The 20,750-nt window shown below is 41.8% G+C and overlaps 1 protein-coding gene across 6 annotated transcripts in view; it reads right to left on the bottom strand.

The window, feature by feature from the left end:
- CCDC85A (coiled-coil domain containing 85A) overlaps window positions 1–20,750 on the bottom strand; it is a 205,019-nt gene that overhangs the window by 61,116 nt on the left and 123,153 nt on the right. For 2 of the 6 annotated variants that reach the window (XM_060754607.2, XM_060754608.2), the window contains exon 3: window positions 1,060–1,136. The exons of 3 other annotated variants lie outside the window; for them this stretch is intronic. In XM_060754607.2, the coding sequence (XP_060610590.2) occupies window positions 1,060–1,136 (77 nt within the window). Of the gene's footprint in view, window positions 1–1,059; window positions 1,137–20,750 lie in introns of those variants that run through there. One more of the 6 variants, XM_060754611.2, reaches the window with a different exon arrangement.

The following is a 20,750-nucleotide window of genomic DNA, read 5'->3' on the forward strand; positions in this document are numbered from 1 at the left end:
TTTCCACATTGCTAGGGATCTGAAATATTTGTCTTGACACTCCTATCAGTAAACAGCAAAGCCCTAGTACTGGAATAAATACAGACAAGTGTACAGACCATGGAACCCTGAAAACTCAGGGCATCAACCACACGGCTAGCCCACTTCTTGTGGTGAAGGATTTCATTATTTTCCTTATTCTTTCTACTTTTCTTTTCCAACAAGTATTTAGCTTTCCACAAGTACTAGGCAACTGGTCTAAAGGGGGACACTTTTAAAAACAAAATTATGGGGAATGTCTCCAATTTTTAGGGTATTGCAATATTTCCCACCTGTTTCTAAGTGGCCCCTTTCAGCTACATTTCCATAGGCAACCCTCACCAGAGTTTGCAATGAGAAGGACAGATAAACACAAAATGATTTAATTTGGAATTCCTGGGAGACAGGCTTATGCACCTCTTAGTCTGCAACAAGAATTGCATGCTAAAATAGATTAGTCACACTAGCAGACTTACAAGCCCTTTAGCTGAATCAACACCTGGACACGTAGCCAAGAGGACCGAGAACGCTTCTGCTTGGCTCGAAAAATTGTGAGTCATGGGACCTGCTCTCCATTCTGAGAGCAATCCCAATCCCTACTAGACAAAATCCTGATCACCTTCCTTTCTCACTTTGGCTCCTATCTTAGCAGCTTGACCTCTCACTGGAATGCTCCAGCTCTCCTAGTATTTATCCATCTTGGTTCCTCTAAATGTGTTTGGATTTCATTGACTGAGTCTCTGCCCACTGTGTATTCTAAGGGCTTCTGGGAGGAGGACCAAAAATTGACAACCATTGCTTGTTCCAAGCTCCTCACCTAACTGATAGTTTGTGCTTTTTCCAAACTTGTGACCCCTAATAGTAATTCCTGATGGCAATTAAATTGAACACCCATCTCATAAATGTGTCTGGATTCAATCAACCACTGAGCCAAGAGATCAGCACTCAACACAGTGAGAAGCCCACCGACAGGAGCCTGCTAATATTCTAGCTATGGGCCTGTGCTACAAGCTAATGTGCCTAGCAATAGAAATCACCCACCTGGGGCAGCATGCGATTTTCCTCCTCCAGCTGTCTTACTCTTGCTTCCAGCTGCCTAACATAGGACAATGTTGATTCTAAAATTAAAAAGACAAAAGAAAAGAACTCGCATTACACACACAAGTCTGCTTCTTTGGCACACCTGAGGTCAGAACAACTCACTGACTGGTATTGTTGAAGAATTCATGGCTGGAATCACTGGGTTGTTGTAGGTTTTTCGGACTATATGGCCATGTTCTAGAATTCTTCTAGTACATGGCCATATAGCCCAAATAAACCAACAACAACTCACTGGCTGGTGATTTCTAGCTTGAGTGCCTTCATAGCAGTAAGAACTAACTCTAAGATATATGGTAAAAGCATTTAGTCCTGTGGATCTCACTGGGACAATATTTCGAAGTATTGGCTGCAACTAGAAGCCACCTAAGATTTGTAACTCTAGATAAGATCGGGTTAATGTTCTGTACAGAACCTGAACAATTAAACCTAAAAGCATGCTTGGATGTGTGGAGGCTTGAGACATGGCTATGAAATGCATAAAATGGCCAAGATGTACTTCTTACAAATATTTGCATTCATTTAGTACATGTGCAGAACTTAGGATTCTCATGGCCTGGACCTTCTTCTCTGGACTTCAAGGCGAGGAGGAATCTCAGTGCAAGAACACTCTCTTGATAAGATGTCTGTGTGTGTGCGTGTGTCCCTCATTTGTTAGATTGTTTTTAAAATAATTTTTCAATTATTTGAATGGCATAACCGTTCCATGCGTGTACCAATCACATTACCAGGGGCTATCCTTTACAAGGTCACCCCTGTAACATCACCTGTGCTACAAGAGGTTGACCTTCCATCTCAAGGTCTGGCATAATTATGATGATGATTGTCACAATGCATTAGTATTAAAAAGTTTCAGTAATAGTAATAGCAAAAATGTTATAATCATCATCAACAACCTGTCTGACTGCAAGATAGTTCATGGTGTTCCTTCATGGATCTCACTCTTTCCCCATGACTCCACACTTCAATTGTTTTCCAACTATTGTTCAGACTTTTCCAGTTTTCACCTAAGACTACTAGGTAACTTTATGTAAGACATTTAAGCTAATACATGATGAAGTGTCTGGCTCCATCTTTAGCCTTCAGCCTTACTCATCTCTAGAATGCAACCCTCAAGGACTTCTCTGAGACTGAATTTGAGCCTTTGGCTGAAAACGTTCTCTGTCTATTCTCTAGCTTCCAGTGGTAATGCAGGGAAAGGCTGGGAGCCACATTTTATGTACAATCAAACTTGGAAGAGCGTCCCTGGCTTGAATGGGTAGTCCTTTTCTTACTAAAACAATTTTCACCTCAGCTTCAAAAACCAAATCCATCACTAATCCAGAGTGCATACACCTGACCCAGATGAGATCCATGGGTATTCATGCTCCATGACCCTACAGCCAACAGTTATGAAGAAAGTAGGATCACATCAGATCATATCCAATGGGGCCCACACCAGCTTGTACTCAGCATAAACTATGAAAGAGCCTTCATAAAAGTACTTTGAGGACATCACTTCTTTCCAGATCCTTTGTTCAGAATACATGTAAATGTAACCCAAGCAAACATATTCTCCCTCCGATATCATGTGCGTCCAGTCATTTTGTGTTGTTGCTATACATACTGCCTTTCTTCCTGGTACACAGCAGGTGAATCTGCTTGTTGTTCTGTATGAACAGGGAAAGGTGCGGGAAGTAACATTCACTTATCACCCTTTGGTGACTTACTTTTGTTTGTTTTTTTGCAGTTTCAGAAGCTGCAATAACTCAGCTATGGGTTTGGTGAACAGCCATTCCATCGGTCAATAGGTCACTGTAATGGCCTCTGGATGAAGGGGCTAACTGTATAGGTATTGCTTATAGTTAAAACTACAGTTTGTCATTTTTATTCTCACTGTTTTAATATAGAGAATCATTGTTTTATTGCTGCTGGAATGACAAATGTAATAGCTGCTACTGACCTCACAGGACTGCTAGGGAGGAAAAGGCATTAATGCTGACACTAGATGAAGGACCACTAACAAATGGAAATGAGACTCCTTTTTGTTCTTGTAACACATGTAGCAAAATGGGCTAGCAGAACGATCTTGCAGCGGGGCATGGCTAGGCTAGCAGGTCAAGGTTCCTGCTAGCCAAGCCATGCCCCCCTGCAAGATCCTACAAAGCTAAGCTGAAAACAGGCCATGCTACCGCTTTGCCTTTTCAAGATATCTTTCGCAGAACCATGAGATCATAGAAATTGAAGGGATTCCCTAGAATATCTAGCCCAATACTCTTCAAAGCAGGAAGTCCAGCTAGAACATCTTCAGCAGATTTCTGAAGATGTCCCATGAAAGAAAACCCATCATCTCTTTAAGTAATTGGTTCCATTTTGAACCATTCCTTCTAAACTTCAATTTACATATATTCAGTAACTTAAAACCATTACACCTGGTTCTATCCTCTGGGACAGCAATGAACAAACTTGCGCCCTCCTCTCTCTTCTTTTAAAGAGGGCAATCTTGTCACCTCTAAGACCTGGTTGAACATGACCAGCTTCCTCAATGTATTGTCGAAGACTTTCATGGCTGGAATCACTAGGTTCTTGTGGGTTTTTTCGGGCTATAGGGCCATGTTCTAGAGGCATTTCTCCTGACGTTTTGCCTGCATCTATGGCAAGCATCCTCGCTACCTCTGAGGATGCTTGCCATAGATGCAGGCAAAACGTCAGGAGAAATGCCTCTAGAACATGGCCCTATAGCCTGAAAAAACCCACAAGAACCTAGCTTCCTCAATCTTTCCCTATATATTTGGTTCTCTATATTTTAAATCCTCCTTGCCTTTCTTTAAACCAGTGGTTCACAACCTTTTTCTGACCAGGGATAACTTGACCAGGGACCACTATGACCAGGGACCACTATGACCAGGGACCACTTTGACTAGGGACCACTCTCCAACGTTTGTACCGAACAAATCAATTTTTGGTCAATTTTAGATTCAGTTTGGGGTGTTGTTTCAGAAAATTGTATTGGATAGACCACATCAGGTCTAGTTTTTGATACAGAACATATGCCATAGCCAGCGAGAGGGAAGTAGCGGCAGGTGGCATGAAAAGAGTGGAAATAAAATAAATAAAATATAAATAAATAAATAAATAAATAAATACATAAATACAAAGGAAGGAGGCTTGTAGATCAGATTTTCGTCCTCATGGCCCACTGGTCATCCGCGGCCCACAGATTAAGAACCACTGCTCTAAACCCACCCTAACTTGCCTATATCCACCTTGAAATGGGGTGTCCAGAACTCAATGCAATACTCCAGATGAGGCCTGACAACATAGAATACAGTGGGATAATTACTTTCCTTTCCTTAGAAATTTTGATTCTATTATACAGGATACAATAGTATTTGTCTTCTTTCCTGCAGCATTTCCGTCTGATACTCAAAATTCTAGAACCAGCAAGCATGTTTAATTATCCTTTGGCTTCTTCGCTACTGCCCCCCTTGTGTGTCCTTTGGGGCAAAGGACTTCCACAAAATATTGGATTCTCTGAAGCCTACTGATTCTTCCCACTCAGTTCTTGTGGGGTTTTTCGGGCTATATGGCCATGTTCTAGAGGCATTTCTCCTGACGTTTCGCCTGCATCTATGGCAGGCTTCCTCAGATTCTTGTTTCTCAACAAACCTATTGACATTTGCCAACAATATAGTACAGGGAAGACATGGGAAATAATCTCAACCTTATCAGTGTTCACTCTTAGTTGTCCTAATGAGTGTCTTATTCTTCAGAGAAAATAATTCAAATTTGTTCAGCAGTGTAATCATTCCAGGAGATTCTTTCCAGTGATTCTACACCCTGATGATTATACAAAATATTTACTCTAGCTTAGTAAAACATAGCAGATTATCTTCATTATCGAGTTTGGAGAAGAAAGGAATGAGTTACCTAGCTACTACAGACTTGTCTGTAGTCACTTGGGTATTCAGGGGCCCTGGCTAGCAATGGACCTCAGCTAGCACAGCGGTTTAAACTGCCAGCTACAGAAAATCTTGTCAACCGGAAGGTCGGCAGTTCAAGCTGCAGGGCAGAGTGAGTTCCCACCATCAGACTATGCTTACCTAACAGTTCAAAAACAGCGATGTGAGTAGATAAATAGGTACTGCTTTGGCGGGGAGGTAAAATGCGCTCTGAGAAACATGCCGGCAATTTGATCAGGAAGGCATCCATGGACAACAGGCTCTTCAGCATGGAAAAATGGAACAACAGCACCTCCACAAGGCCGATTAGAGCACAGCCTCCAGATGCCGGAGATGAAAAAGAGAAAAGCCTTGCCTCTGTCTATGTACTGTCTGTCTTATTAATTGTATAATGGCATTGAATGTCTGCCATATATGTATTCTGCAATCCACTCTGAGTTCCCTCAGGGAGATAGAGCAGAATACAAATATTTATTTCTTTATTTATATACAGCTTTTATATTCCGCCCTTCTCACCCCGCAGGGGACTCAGGGAAGATTACAGTGTACACCTATATGGCAAACATTCAATGCCAATTTTAACATACAACATATACAGACATACACAGAGGCTATTTAACTTTTTCTGGCCACCAGGGAAGCTGTCGCTTTAATCGTCCATCTGCAACGCTAATGAAGCACTTCCGCATTCCCCGCATGCCTCCCCGCTGGAATGCTTTGCAAGAGTTTTCTTTATGGCCTCATAAATCAGTTAATTTAGCCTCTCCACACTTTAAGGTGGTACCTTATTTTCCTACTTGACAGATGCAACTGTCTTTCGGGTTGCAAAGGTTGACAACAGGCTACACACAATTGGTTGGAAACCCACTCCAACACGGACTGGCTTCGAACTCATGACCTTTTGGTCAGAGTAATCTTAATGCAGCTGACACTCAGCCAGATGCGCCACAATCCCGGTATGTTGTTGTTGTTGTTTATTCAGATTCAGTCTTTTTGCTGAATAAAAACTTCCCAGGATTTCAAAAGAATTAGCCATTTAAGAAATTAAAGGTTTATGGAATAAACACATGTGGGACAGGGTACTACAGTAGAGTCTCATTTATCCAACATAAACAGGCCGGCAGAACATTGGATAACCAAAAATGTTGGATAATAAGGAGGGATTAAGGAAAAGCCTATTAAACATCAAATTACATTATGATCTTACAAATTAAACACCAAAACATCATGTTTCACAACAAATCAACAGAAAAAGGAGTTCAATGCAAGGTAGCGTTCTGTAGTAATTACTGTATTTACGAATTTTGCACCAAAACATCGCAATGTATTGAAACAGCTGTGGATCCAGGTGGAAGGCAGACTGCGTTAGATAATACAGAACGTTGGATGAGTGAATGCTGGATTAGCGAAGGCTGGATAAGCAAGTCTCTATTGTATTGTAATGGTGAAGTCCATGCCTTGAACATACATTTACTCTAATTTATGCAGTGATCCAATGCTTGCATGCGTGTAGGGTTGCAACACTTGAATGTTGCAGGGTTGCCCCATACACAACATACAGATAAAGGGCACAGCTTATTGTATCTATCCCTCCCCTTGCACAAACCTACCCATGCATTCACATTTTGTGAGCACTAAATGCACAGATAGACATTGTATAACTCTCCAGTTTATGCTGGACTGTAACTCACATCATAATTCATTATGGGTTGTGTAGTCCAAGAACAGCTGAAGGGCCACACATTTCTCCATTCCTGATTCAGTGTCTCAACAGACATTGCCTTGTTCGATAAATACTTGGTTTAGCTCCCACTCTGGGGATTTATTCTTCTTTGCACTATATTAAGAGAATGCTTTCCATAGCAGAGTAGTATCTTGGATTTAAGCAATCAATGTCAGTTCCAGGCAAACTGCAAGGCCCAAAGGGAGGGGACTTAGAGTTCAGATCTTCTTCAGACACTGTTAACACACCCCCCACATGGCCCATGTGGGCAGGAATATCCAAAGCAACATTTTAAGAGTCTGGATTCAAAACCTAGGAGCCATGACCTTGAAGATTAAAAGTTCAACATGACACATCAAAAAGTACATTCTGCATACTTGATAATTGTGGAAAGTCCCTTATCCTATGAGGCTCTAGCATTATTTTGCAGGGAAAGCTAAAGACCTTGTAACTGCAGCTGAGATTTATTTATTTGTCGTGTCAGAGCAGCCAGTCCATTATATTACATTTATAACAGAACAAAGCAAACAAACAGAAAAATACACAACTTGTGAGTTTGGTAGCTGGTTAAATGTCCTTTGACCAGTATCTGGCCACTTGGAGTGCTTCCGGTGTTGCTGCAAGAAGGTCCTCCATTGTGCATGTAGCAGGGCTCAGGTTGCATTGCAGCAGGTGGTCAGTGGTTTGCTCTTCTCCACACTCGCATGTCGAGGATTCTACTTTGTAGCCCCATTTCTAAAGGTTGGCTCTGCATCTCGTGGTGCCAGAGCGCAGTCTGTTCAATGCCTTCCAAGTCGCCCAGTCTTCTGTGTGCCCAGGAGGGAGTCTCTCATTTGGTATCAGCCATTGGTTGAAGTGCTGGGTTTGAGCCTGCCACTTTTGGACTCTCGCTTGCGGAGGTGTTCCAGGGAGTGTCTCCGTAGATCTTAGAAAACGACCAGAAGCGACCAGCATGCAGCTGAGATGATTCCATAGCACTGGGCCATTGCAGCTCAGGTTGTGCCAAACTGCATTAATGCTACAATGTAGATGTATAGCGACCAAGTAGCAATAATAAGAACAGACCACGGAACAACAGAATGGTTCAAGACTGGGAAAGGAGTACGGCAGGGCTGTATACTCTCACCTGATCTATTCAGCTTGTATGCAGAACACATCATGTAATGTGTGGGACTTGATGAATCCAAAGCAGGAGTTAAAATTGCTGGAACAAACATTAACAATCCTAGATATTCAGATGATACCACTTTGATGGCTGAAAGTGAGGAGGAGCTGAGAAGCCTTCTAACCATGGTGAAAGAAGAAATGGCAAAAGCTGGGTTGCAGGAGCGCCCGGTGGCGTAGTGGGTTAAATCCCTGTGCTGGCAGGACTGAAGACCGACAGGTTGCAGGTTCGAATCCGGGGAAAGGCAGATGAGCTCCCTCTATCAACTCCAGCTCCTCATGCAGGGACTTGAGAGAAGATTCCCACAAGGATGATAAAAACATCAAATCATCCAGGCGTCCCCTGGGCAACGTCCTTGCAGACAGCCAATTCTATCACACCAGAAGCAACTTGCAGTTTCTCAAGTCACTCGACAAAAAAAGACACGACAAAAAAAGTTAAACATAAAAAACCAAAATTATGGCAACCAGATTGATTGATAACTGGAAAATAGAGGGGAAAAATGTGGAGGCAGTGACAGACTTTGTATTTCTAGGTGCAAAGATGACTGCAGATGCAGATCAGGAGACGTTTACTTCTTGGGATGAGAGCAATGACCAATCTTGATAAAATAGTGAAGAGTAGAGACATCACACTAGCAATGAAGATCCACATAGTTAAAGCAATGGTATTCCCCATAGTAACGTATGGATGTGAGAGCTGGACCAGAAGGAAGGCTGAGTGAAGGAAGATAGACACTTTTGAACTGTGGTGCTGGAAGAAAATTCTAAGAGTGTCTTGGACCACGAGAATATCAAACCAAACCATACTCCAGGAAATAAAACCCAACTGCTCACTGGGGCAAAGATGAAGAACTTTGGCCACATAATGAGAAGACAGGAAAGCTTGGAGAAGATGATGTTGTTGTTCATTCGTTCAGTCGTCTCCGACTCTTCGTGACCTCATGGACCAGCCCACGCCAGAGCTCCCTGTCGGCTGTTACCACCCCCAGCTCCCTCAAGGTCAGTCCAGTCACTTCAAGGATGCCATCCATCCATCTTGCCCTTGGTCGGCCCCTCTTCCTTTTGCCTTCCACTTTCCCCAGCATAATTGTCTTCTCTAGGCTTTCCTGTCTCCTCATGATGTGGCCAAAGTACTTCAACTTTGTCTCTAGTATCTTTCCCTCCAGTGAGCAGTCGGGCTTTATTTCCTGGAGGATGGACTGGTTGGATCTTCTCGCAGTCCAAGGCACTCTCAGCACTTTCCTCCAACACCACAGCTCAAAAGCATCGATCTTCCTTCGCTCAGCCTTCCCTAAGGTCCAGCTCTCACATCCGTAGGTTACTACAGGGAATACCATGGCTTTGACTAGGCGGATCTTTGTTGCCAGTCTGATGTCTCTACTCTTCACTATTTTATCGAGACTGGACATTGCTCTCCTCCCAAGAAGTAAGCGTCTTCTGATTTCCTGGCCACAGTCTGCATCTGCAGTAATCTTTGCACCTAGAAATACAAAGTCTGTCACAGCCTCCAAGGTTTCTCCCTCTATTTTCCAGTGGAGAAGATGATGGTGATGGGGAAAATGTAAGGAAAAAGGAAGGGGGGCCGACCAAAGGCAAGGTGGATGGATGTTATCCTTGAAGTGACTCGTTTGACCTTGAAGAAGCTGGGAGTGAAGGCTGACAAGGAGCTCTGGCAAGGGCTGGTCCATGAGGTCACAACGAGTCGGAAGCAATTGAACGAATAAACAACAACAAAATGTATCCCAGGAGATTTTTTCGAGTGACATTAATAAAATCCACGAATAATCAAATCTGAAAAAGTGAAATCCACAAATGTGGACAGTCAACTGTACTTACATTTAGATTGACATCCAAAACATTTTCAACTTCATGACTGATTGGCAAAATTTAGCTTTTTGGAGGTGGAGGGCATGTTACTGGGTTTGGTCCATTTTACATTAAATTAAATGTGAAACGACGACTGACAAGCACTTGGTGGAGAGAGAAGATGGGAACTGTAGTGCAATATCTCTATGGTCACAAGTTCATCTCTGATCTCTTTTATGGTGGAAGAAGGATTTTCATCTTAGCCGAGATGAAAATCACTGCATTTAAACAGCAGGTTTGTGGAAAACAAAGGCATGCACTCAGCAACCTTAAGAGACCTTGCTTTCATCGCTGTTATATTATATCCAGCTCACCTCACCTGCCAGGCAGCTGATAAAATAAAAATGAACAGAGGGAGGTGAGGTTTCACTCCCTTCCATCATCAGATTTTTAAATATGCACACGCAAAGGGAATGCGTGTGAACTGTGAAAGAACAAGAAAGCAACCTATCAAGGTTAGTCAGAAGTAATTAATATATACAGCGCATGCAACCGGATTAAAAATAGGTATGTGGGACAACAGAGAAAGAAGTGATCCCAGGTTTCACATCCATGGTTGTTGTAGAAGCCATCTTACACCAGGATTGAGTGAGCTTATGATAACTTGGTCTTCCACTCTTTCTGCTTATCTGGATAGCTTATATCAGGGTGGGCAGACCTCCCCACAGGGTATCTGAAGGTCAAATGTTTTTGGAAGAAAAAATGCTCCAATGACCCTCTAGGGAGATTAGGAATAATTTACCACATTTGCAAGCCAACCCCAGGGAGCAGCACCAACAATAATTTCAAAAATTTCTGGTGTATTAACAACCTGAATAAGGAACTACAACAAGCCCACAGGCCAATTTTGTCCCTTGAGACCCCTTGAGGGCCACCTGGGATATCAAGAATATGTTTAGTTTTGTTAGGCTGAAACTTGGAGAGGCCCCTTATCCCATTAATGGTTGCACATAAGAAGACATTTCAGCACCTGTTACTTGTCACCTGGTTGCCTGGAAGCAACATTTGCTGAACACTTCTATGCAGGTATTAAAAGGATAAGTGACCTCTCCAGCTTTTACCTTGGCAAACCTAAAAAATTGGTATCTCTTTTCTCTTAAACAGCACATGGAAGCCTTGAAACCTATTTAATGATCCATTCCCATTCCCTGTGCTGATGAGTGCAGGAAAAGCATGATTTGGACAGTTGATCAAGCCAAATTGGACTGCCCCAAAATTCCTGAATGCTTTGGCATTTCCAGTAAACTCTGAAGTATTCCTCAATTTTATCAAAAGCAGCTAGATTAAACTTATGTGGGGGAGAGATACTGGAAGCTGCTATGCATCATGGGGACAGCCAGTGTTTATTTATTTATTTATTTACAGCTTTTATATTCTGCCCTTCTCACCCCACAGGCGACTCAGGGCGGATTACAGTGTACACATATATGGCAAACATTCAATGCCAATTTGACATACAACATATACAGACATAGACAGAGGCTATTTAACTTTTTTCTGGCCGCCAGGGGAGCTGTCGCTTTCATCATCCATCTGTGACATTGATGAAGTACTTCCGCATTCCCCGCATGCTTTTTCTGGAGTCTTTTTTATGTCCTCATAAATCAGTTAATTTAGCCTCCCCACACTTTAAGGTGGTACCTTATTTTCCTACTTGACAGATGCAACTGTCTTTCGGGTTGCAAAGGTCAACAACAGGCTACACAATGGTTGGAAACCCACTCCAACCCGGGCTGGCTTTGAACTCATGACCTTTTGGTCAGAGTGATCTTAATGCAGCTGACACTCAGCCAGCTGTGCCACAATCCCGGTGTTCCATTTGTGGTAAGGTAAGTATGGAATTTGGGGCAAATGCAGACAAGCAATCTTTTTTTTTTTTTGTAATTTGATGAAACACCAGCATTCTGGCAGAGAAGGCTAAAGGCCTTGTAAAACTACAACCCCCATGATTCCCTAGCATTGAGCCATAGTAGTAGTTACAGTGCTGTCAAACTGCATCAATTCTGTAGTACAGATGCACCCTGAAACTCTGACAAAGGATTAGTTAATGGTCAGCTAGAATGAGCACCTCAGTATAAAACAATTTCCAATGTCTCTCTGAGAAGGTGAAGCCAACATTTCATGATTTCACCATTCTTTGCTCTAGGAACTGGAAACTGACTTTTAGAATGACAGTTAAACAACAACTCCCTCCAGCTAAACAGTGTTAAAGAACCCCATGTTCTCTGCTGAAGAGGAAAACATCAGTTAAGTCAGAAACTTTAAACATCTCCAGCCTAAGTGGTTACCTTTTGATGAAACTCCAAAGCAACATGAATTACACAAGGCACTTCAAACTCTATGAAGTGCCTTATCATATTGGCCTCTTTCCACCTCAGAGGAGCTCTGTGCTGACTGCATTTATTACAATTTCCCTCTTAGAGAAAGGAAACCAAGGCTGAAAGTTCATTGTCCAAAATGTGACAAATCTCTCATGCTGCATGTGTCTTCACTCTCAGTGGGAAAGTTACTATAATTCAAGATATTTCTTACTGCATCCTCATTTAGCCACAGATTCCATACATTCACTCTCACATGTATTTCCTCAAACGTGGCAAAAGCTAATCCAATTGTAATCCAAGTGAGCTCTCTGTATCCATGGATTCTGCATTCATAGATTCCACTCTCCACAATATGAAAACATTATTAAAAATTACAAAAAGTAAGCATTGATTTTGCCATTTTATATAAGGAAACCATTTTAATGTAGCATTGTATCTACAGTCAGCTCTCCATATCCATGGATTTTGGACCCACGGATTCAATAATCCACAGCTTGAAAATATTCCAAAAAGAAATTCCAGAAAGTAAACCTCTTTATATTAGATACTATTTCACATCTATAGATTTGGGGATCTAAGGGAGGTTCTGTAACCAACGCTTTTAAGTCTTGGCTCTGCCTTTTCCCCTGCTCTGCTTTAGTTCCCCCTGTTTAGGTTTTCCCAATAGTGTAGATACCTTCTTTTGTTTTGGGTGGATCTTAAAATCCCCCCAGATGCCAGCTTTAGTTGGTCTATTCCCTTTCTCTCTCTAGAGCTCTTTGCTGGACTCCTTTTTTGCAGCAGAGCTACAGAAAATAGAGGGTTGGGAATTGTCTGGTAATCCTAGGCAGAAGCAATCCAAAAAACAGGCATCCTTAGCACCTGCATTCAGCAGTATCCATATACCAGCAAGCCAAGAGACAACAGAAGCTTTTGACCAGCTTAAGCTTCAAAAGGAAGAAAATTGAGACAGTTTATAACCATCACTTTGTACCAGAGGCAGGAAACATTCAAGGACTCCAGAGAGATGACTGCAACCAGCAAAATTTCCTTTTGTAATGTATTGTTTCAAGTTATCCTATAAGAGTCCTGGGTGGGGTTAACCATTTATTCACCTTGTTTTCAGTAAACTCGTTTTGGTTATCTTTTCACCTTGCATCTGTCTGCTAAGGGTCTTAATCTTAACAGAAGGTATCCGATAGCCCCCCAAGTAAACCCCGGCTTGGACGTGCCGTCACAAACGCCTGGTGGATACGAAGACCCACTGTACTAAATCTATTGAATACATGGAATTTACACAAATTTTGACTTATAAAATGCACTTTTACCCAATCAATCTACTGCAGTTGGGATGAACCTGGATTTAGCTCCAAGTGCTTTCATGATGCCATAATTGGTATACCTGTATCACTGCTTTGTGTATTCTTCAAATCTATCCCTGCTTCTTGGGTGTAGTCTAAAACTAAGTAAGGACATTAACAACTGCATGGACCAAAGAGAATGCCCTTGAAGATGACTTGGAAACTTCACAACACAGACAAACTGCAAAACAGCAGTTTAAGGGAATTTGCAGAAGCTGCCAATATTCCTCTGGTCTGAATTACAAGTGCCGGTAATGACATTTGAAGTCCTAAACAGCCTGTTACCTCAGTCCTTGGAGGACTTACTCTCCTAAGGCTTATCTGAAGATTAAAGGCCACTGACTCCATTTATGCATTTTCTTCTCCTCCCTTTTTCATAGCATGACTTTCTGCACTGAAATTTGCACAATTTCTTTTCAAACAATTTAGCCTCCTTTCTACACCTTTTACACAGCTTATCTAATTTGTGTCACTTTCCCCTATTGACTTAAGTGTGTTTCTGCATATTTCTTCTCAATTATGCACATTTCAGATACTCTCATTATAAAACAGAGGCATTCGGTTTTGTGAATCGTACTTTCAAAAAATGCCCCATAACCTTTGCAAACACGTCAATGCTTGAGATAAGGTATGTAATTTTTTTTCTCGACAACTCCTTTTAAGAGTAGAAACTGTCAAGGTCAGTGAAAATTCTTTCCACAGAACTTTGGTAAGTCTTTGACCACTAAAAAGTTCTCTGTATTTTCAGAAAGCATGAGTGTTGAATAGGCTTGAGTGAAGATCTGTTTTCGGCCATTTCCATTGACCAATTTGGCTTCTTCAGTTTGTTCGAGTGCCTGAAATGGCAAGGGCCCAGCTCTCATGGATTCCCATCCGTAATGGGACCACATGGAAGCCGATCTCAGCTCCTCCTCCCCTATTTGGCATCACAGTTTAATCTTTTTGATTTTCCTTGATTTTCCTTGATTTTATTGATTATTTTTATTTAGTGAGACTGACTGGGAGTTGGGGACTGTGCGTGTGCATGTTTGGGGGCTTGAGGGAGTCACTCTTTTAGCTTTTTTTCTCCTTCCCTTCCTCTCCTTCAAATATTTTTAAATTATTATTATTATTATTATTATTATTAATCCCAACAAAAAGAAAACCCCCATTCTCCAAAAACTACTACCACCTACCTCTCCTCTAGAGTAGAAACAGCTCTAAGCAGAACCCAAAGCAGAAAGGAGATTGAAGCATGCCAAGAAAATAGACATTATTTTAAAGGAAGCCCAGGGAGGATAGCTCCAAGTCATCACCATTCCTTCCCTGTGCCTCTTTAAAATGCCTTGGAAAGAGTGTCTGGCATAGTGCAGAGAAAGCATGTGTGCCTGCCTGCAGCATCCCTCCTCTAGAGTAGAAATAGTTTTAAGAAGCATTAATCCAGGTGTCCTCTGCAAACAGAAGGGAAAGGATTGCAGAAAGAGTAGTATCTTTAATGCTTTTAATCTAAGTCTTAATGAAGGATATGGAAGGGGAGCCCGTGGGAAGTCTACCCCCCCCCCCCCCCATAATGGACCGGAAAGGGTGTTTCCTTAACCCCATTGTTGATACCCAGGCTCCCTTGAAGGAGAAAAGGAAAGGTTCCTGGGAATGGTGCTTCCTTAAGCCCATTGTTGACACTCAGGCTCCCTTGAAGGGAAAAGGGAAAGGATCCCAGGAACAGAGAGGGGAGCCTTGTAAGTTCCCCATTCCTGCCAATCGGTCAATCTAGCCACATTTATCGGCTACGGACTGAAAACAGCTATCCGGCTACCCATCTGTTCTCGTGAGCCGTGCAAAAACAGATATGGGGGTCTAGTGGTATCAGGCCAGCAGAAACGGATCGAGGTTCAGCCAAGATGCACAAGTTTACTGTTGAAGCAGATTCCTCCAGTTAATTAAGAGTCATGAGAAGAAGTACATTCTGTTGTGTGTCTCCAGCCTCCTGCCAATTAATTCTAGTGTTATGAAACTGGGAAAACATTCCTAATGAGTATTCATATGCTTATTATGACTAGGGTTAAAATTAAGTATTATAGTCCTAAATGTAATTATCAGACAACAAAAGACTCAGTTTCAATACAGAAATGTTGTCAAAAATATAAGAAAGGACAACTGTTTCCACTAGTTAGTTGGGGAGTCACTGGTAGTATTGCCTCCAGCAGGGTTACATCCCTTAGGGTACTCAAGATAGTAACCTTAAGCAAGCCTTTGAGAAAATGTAGGTGTATTAAACATAGGCAGAAAAAGGATCTGTGGACTGCTACCAAGCTAAGAGCCTCTCTCATTATAATTTCAATGAGTTGTCCCAAGTCCCAGAGACAACATAGTGTACAACCATAAATGAATGATTGAAGACACTGCAGCAGCACCCGAGAGAAACTCATAAACTTTCGATGTCTTCCTATAGCACGAGGCTGTTTATCACCCCGAGATCAAATGAGGACAAGGATTACATCAACCCTCTCATTTTTGCTCAAGATGTAAAGAGGATTTCAAACCATTTGGGCTGGAATTAAAGAACAAGCCATCAGCTCATGGCATCACCTTGTCCTACATGCCACATCTTTAAAAAACTTGCACAAATATCACATCCCCGGCTGCCGTCATACATTTAAATAGCTTCTTATGATGTATTTTACGACAACAAAGAGCTTCTCTAATGTGGCTTTCTACAATCATAAGTTGTCATGGATAAATCCACAGTTTAGAGTGCCTTAACTATATTAATGTAAGAAAAACGCACGGAATTTGTCAAAGCACAGCATAGGGGACAGCCACCAACCCCTCTCCATCACGATGAAGTGTTGTTGCTAGTGGGAGGACATTTTGCCCCAGGTTAGGAAGAAACACAGCAAAAACAACTAGCTGCTGAGAGCATCAAGAGACAGCTTTCTGACTTGCAGACAGATCTGCGTTTTTCAGAAATGGAAATTCACTATTGCCTCTCTAGTGTTGCTCAGTGCAATCTTACACCTGGATACCAACCAGCAATTCATTCAGTCTAGAATCTCCATCGTGGGACTGAACAAGACTTATAACTATAGCAATACACACTGGCAGAATCCTATATTTATTTATTGAGGAGTAGGTCATAGTGCACACAATATCATTTATTTCCAAATGTTCAGGACTGCTCTGTTACACTGACATAAAACTAAACTTTGCCATATAGATATAACATAGAACTGGACAAACCAATCACTTTTTCTTAATATATATGATGACAAGAGAAAATTGAAAACTTGAGATGATGATGATGATGATGATGATCATCATCATCATCATCATCGTCATCTTTATTTCTATCATGCTCCATCACCCCGAAAAGACTCGGGGATCTTCTCTGATCTCATGGTAGAAACATCTTAAAATATTTTTAAAAGTCATCATGCCAAATTTTTGAGTAAAACTTTGAATGCTGTAAATGTGTCGTATGCTTTATCAGATTTCCCCCTTTACTAATCAAATATTTTTATTTGAAATACTTTTGGCTATTTGAGAGAGGGGACCAAGATTCAGATACAAATCAATACTGAACAATGCAAAATTTAAATGTTAAATTCCAATTTCTAAGGGGTTAAATTTTTAGCATAAATTGGTTGAAAATAGCCAAAGGTTCATGCCCTCCAAAAGGTCAAATGACAAAGCAGATGTATCAAAAACTAGAAGTCAAAACTGGAAATAACTTCCAGTTTCAATGTTTAGCTGGGACAACCCACCATGGAGCAAAAACTGGACGTCACACCCTACGTAGTTGATATAGAAACAGAGTATCATAATATTGAAAGGAGGCCCAGACACCATTTAGTGCCATCCCCCAGTGAAAGTGGGAAATCCAGCAAGAGCATATGTGTCAAACCCAAGACCCATGTGCTGGATCTGACCTACTATGACATTTTATGTATCCCTCCATGTGACGGCGCGAGTGGCGCCACCTATGTATAGAACTGTTAGTTGCAAGATTTAAACTGTTGTACCATGCTTAATCCTGCCCCTATTTACACTGCTTATGTATAGTTGTATGGATTGGTTGCTTGTAGCTGTCAATCAGTACTGTTTGGCTCCACCTCTTCCTGCAAGAGGGGAGAACTTCCTTTTTCTTTTCATTCTGCCATCAGAGTTCGTACCAGATGGACGTGAGTAAAAGACTTGATTCTGATTTAAGTTACCCCTTAGCACCAGTTCTGAGGGGTTTTTTTTATCCCTGGGACTCATGCTTTATGTCCAGATCATCCTGGACAATTATTGAGGAGACCCAGGCGCCTTCAAGGCGGTTCTTTTGGCACCAAAGGAAGATCCTGAATCTTCAAAACATAGGCCATCTGAACTGGGGTTGTGGTTTGCTCCAGCATTCACAGCCATTGAGGAAAGAGGAAACTTGGTGAGGCTTCTCAGCTTAAAACCCCTTGGACCCACGACTAATTGAGACTGTAACATATGTTTTCCTTCACCCCTCTAAAGTTTTCCAGCTCATTGCTTTGAAGAAATGACTTCGTAATAAATAAAACTTATTTTGAGCTATTTACAGTGTTTTGGGTTTTTGGGAGTTCCAGTTTCCTAAAGGAGGGCAAGAAGCAATCCCCTGGGAAAAAGATGCCACGTCCATCCCTCCTTTAATAGCCCCCAAGCACGATGCCACACTCCAGATGCTAGATTTCCGCTCGTGCAATCTTCATCATTAGAAACCATGACAAGAGCTTATGGAAGTTGTGATACAGTCATATCTGGAAGGCTTCAGTTATCTCTAGGTGGGTCTGGATTTAGATATGAAGCTTGTGGATATGATGTCTGACTTTAAGATGTCCTTTCAACTTTCCCTAACCTCAGAGCCACAAGTGCTGTTGGGTTGCAAGTCCCATTACGGGGAATAATCAAAAGCAGTGGGAGTTGATGTTCATTAACACCCGAGGATCCAAATTAAATAAAAAGTAAAGAGCACTGACTTCTATATTAAAAAATATATCGTTGGCTCCCTGTATTCCCCATCAATGGATTCACCAGCCATTTAAAGGCAACCATAAGACTAAGGTGGCTCTGAGTGAAAATGAGTTTGACACCCCTGAGTTAGACTATTCCCAGCAGTAGCCCACTCATTTTCTGAAGACCCCTCGCAGAAAGATACCCCACCACATTTCCATGTGACTGGGTCCATTATTGAACAGTTCCTTCTAATGTTCAACTGAAGCCTACCTTCCTATAACTTAAACACATTAGATGTGATTCTAGCTGTTGGAGCAGCAGAGAACAAACTGCACCCTCCTCTCTATGACACATTTTTTTATATTAAACAGCACATTCTTCACCAGGCTGAACATAGACAGCTTTCTCAACCTTTCATCATGTTTACTTCTTTTTACTTTTGTTGTGCTTCCTTGAATCAAAGTGTCAATATCCTTCTTAAAATGGTGCATCCAAAGCACAGTACTCCAGATGAAGACTATAGAGGACTATGGCTCCCTCTGTCTTAGAAGCTAGTTCTATTAATGCAGGTACAATATTATTTGTCTTCTTTGCTGCAGCGTCAAACCAAAGTGCCCTATGCAACTTACAATGAACAATCATCCAAAAGTCCTTTTCACATTAGTGCTGATAAGGAGGGCTTCAGGTTTGTATCTCTGCTTGGCAAGAATGGCTCTTTTGGTCTCTTCTGACTACTCATATCATTGGTAACCCAATCTATCAAGAATGGATATTTCAACAGCTGCACATTGCCTAAGTAAGTAAAGTAAGTACTTACTTTACTTACTTTGGCAATGTGCAGCTGTTGAAATATCCACTTACTTTGCTTACTTTACTTACTTAGGCAATCCTTCGCAGCCCAAGGATGATGATCCTCCAAGTCTATTATCTTGGCAGTGGTTTCCTAGGTAGCTGTGGAGCCCTATACTTGATCCGTATGTTATCCCGCAGTGAGGACATTGGTTGCCAGGTGGAAGGCGGTCCCAGTCAGGGTTGGTTTGATGCGCCTTCCTCTTGGCACATTTTTCCCTTTCACCCTCCATTTGTGCCTCTTCGAATTCTGCAGCACTGCTGGTCACAGCTAACCTCCACTTAGAGGGCTCAAGGGCAGAGTTTCCCAGTTCTCAGTGTCTAGGCCACAGTTTTAAGGATGGCTTTAAGTCCACCTTTAAATCTCTTTTCCTGTCCACCAATGTTACATTTCCTGTTCTTGAGTTGGGAGTATAGTAACTGCTTTGGGAGACGGTGATCAGACATACGGACAATGGGGCCAGTCCAGTGGAGTTGATGGCATAGAAGCATCGTTTCGGTGCTGGTGGTCTTTGCTTCTTCCAGCATGCTGACATTTGTCCACCTATCTTCCCAAGAGATTTGCAGGATTGTTTGGAGGCAACACTGATGAAATCATTCCAGGAGTTAAGTGTGACGTCTGTAGACAGTCCACATCTCACAGGTGTATAGCAGGGTTGGGAGGACAATAGCTTTATAAACAAGCACCTTGGTGTCTCTATGAATGAAACATTCTGCTTCATTCAGAAAAATGCTGCACTTGCAGAGCTCAGGCGCTGTTGTATTTCAGTGTCAGTATTGACTTTTGTGGAGAGGTGGCTGCCAAGGTAGCGGAAATGGTAACATTTTCTAATGTTACACCATTAAGCTGTATTTCTGGCATTGGGGAGGGATTGGCTGGTGAGTGCTGGAAGAGCACTTTGGTTTTCCCGATGTTCAATTGAACATTGAGAAAGAGCAGTACATCCATTCTGCATTCATATAGATTTTATTTACAATTTATGCAAGGCAGGGTATTCTCTGTAGATTAACTTATGCAAACTCACACCGGATGATGAAGCTTTTTCAAGGCAACTCGCCCATGATTAATGAATTGAATGTAAGCAATGTATCATAATACAATTTTTATACAGAGAGAGGCAGAGGGAAGAAGGAAAGGGGGAAGGAGGAGAAAGAGAAAGAGGGAAGCTTTTGCCATGGGTCAACCAAACTTTTTTCTCATCAGCAGTGAAGAAATATGCAGCGATTTGCTCTCCTTATTTTTTTTTATTTCTGGAAGAAAATGCTCGTTTTTTGTATGTGGTTAATTCATTGGATCTCACTGCAGAGTGTGTGACTCTGATGATTACTAAATGAAGCCTTACCAGTTGTAAGCTTTATCCTCTGCTAACCAAATTACATGTGGAATTACGTCTCCCCTCCTTCTGCGATTATCACTCTTCAGATGAAAACAGTTATTTTTATACATTAGCCAACAGGTGTACTTTACTCCTCCTTTAACGTGCAC

This window comes from Anolis sagrei, chromosome 1 (genome assembly GCF_037176765.1).
Source record: "Anolis sagrei isolate rAnoSag1 chromosome 1, rAnoSag1.mat, whole genome shotgun sequence".
NCBI classification, from domain to species: Eukaryota; Metazoa; Chordata; class Lepidosauria; order Squamata; family Dactyloidae; genus Anolis; species Anolis sagrei.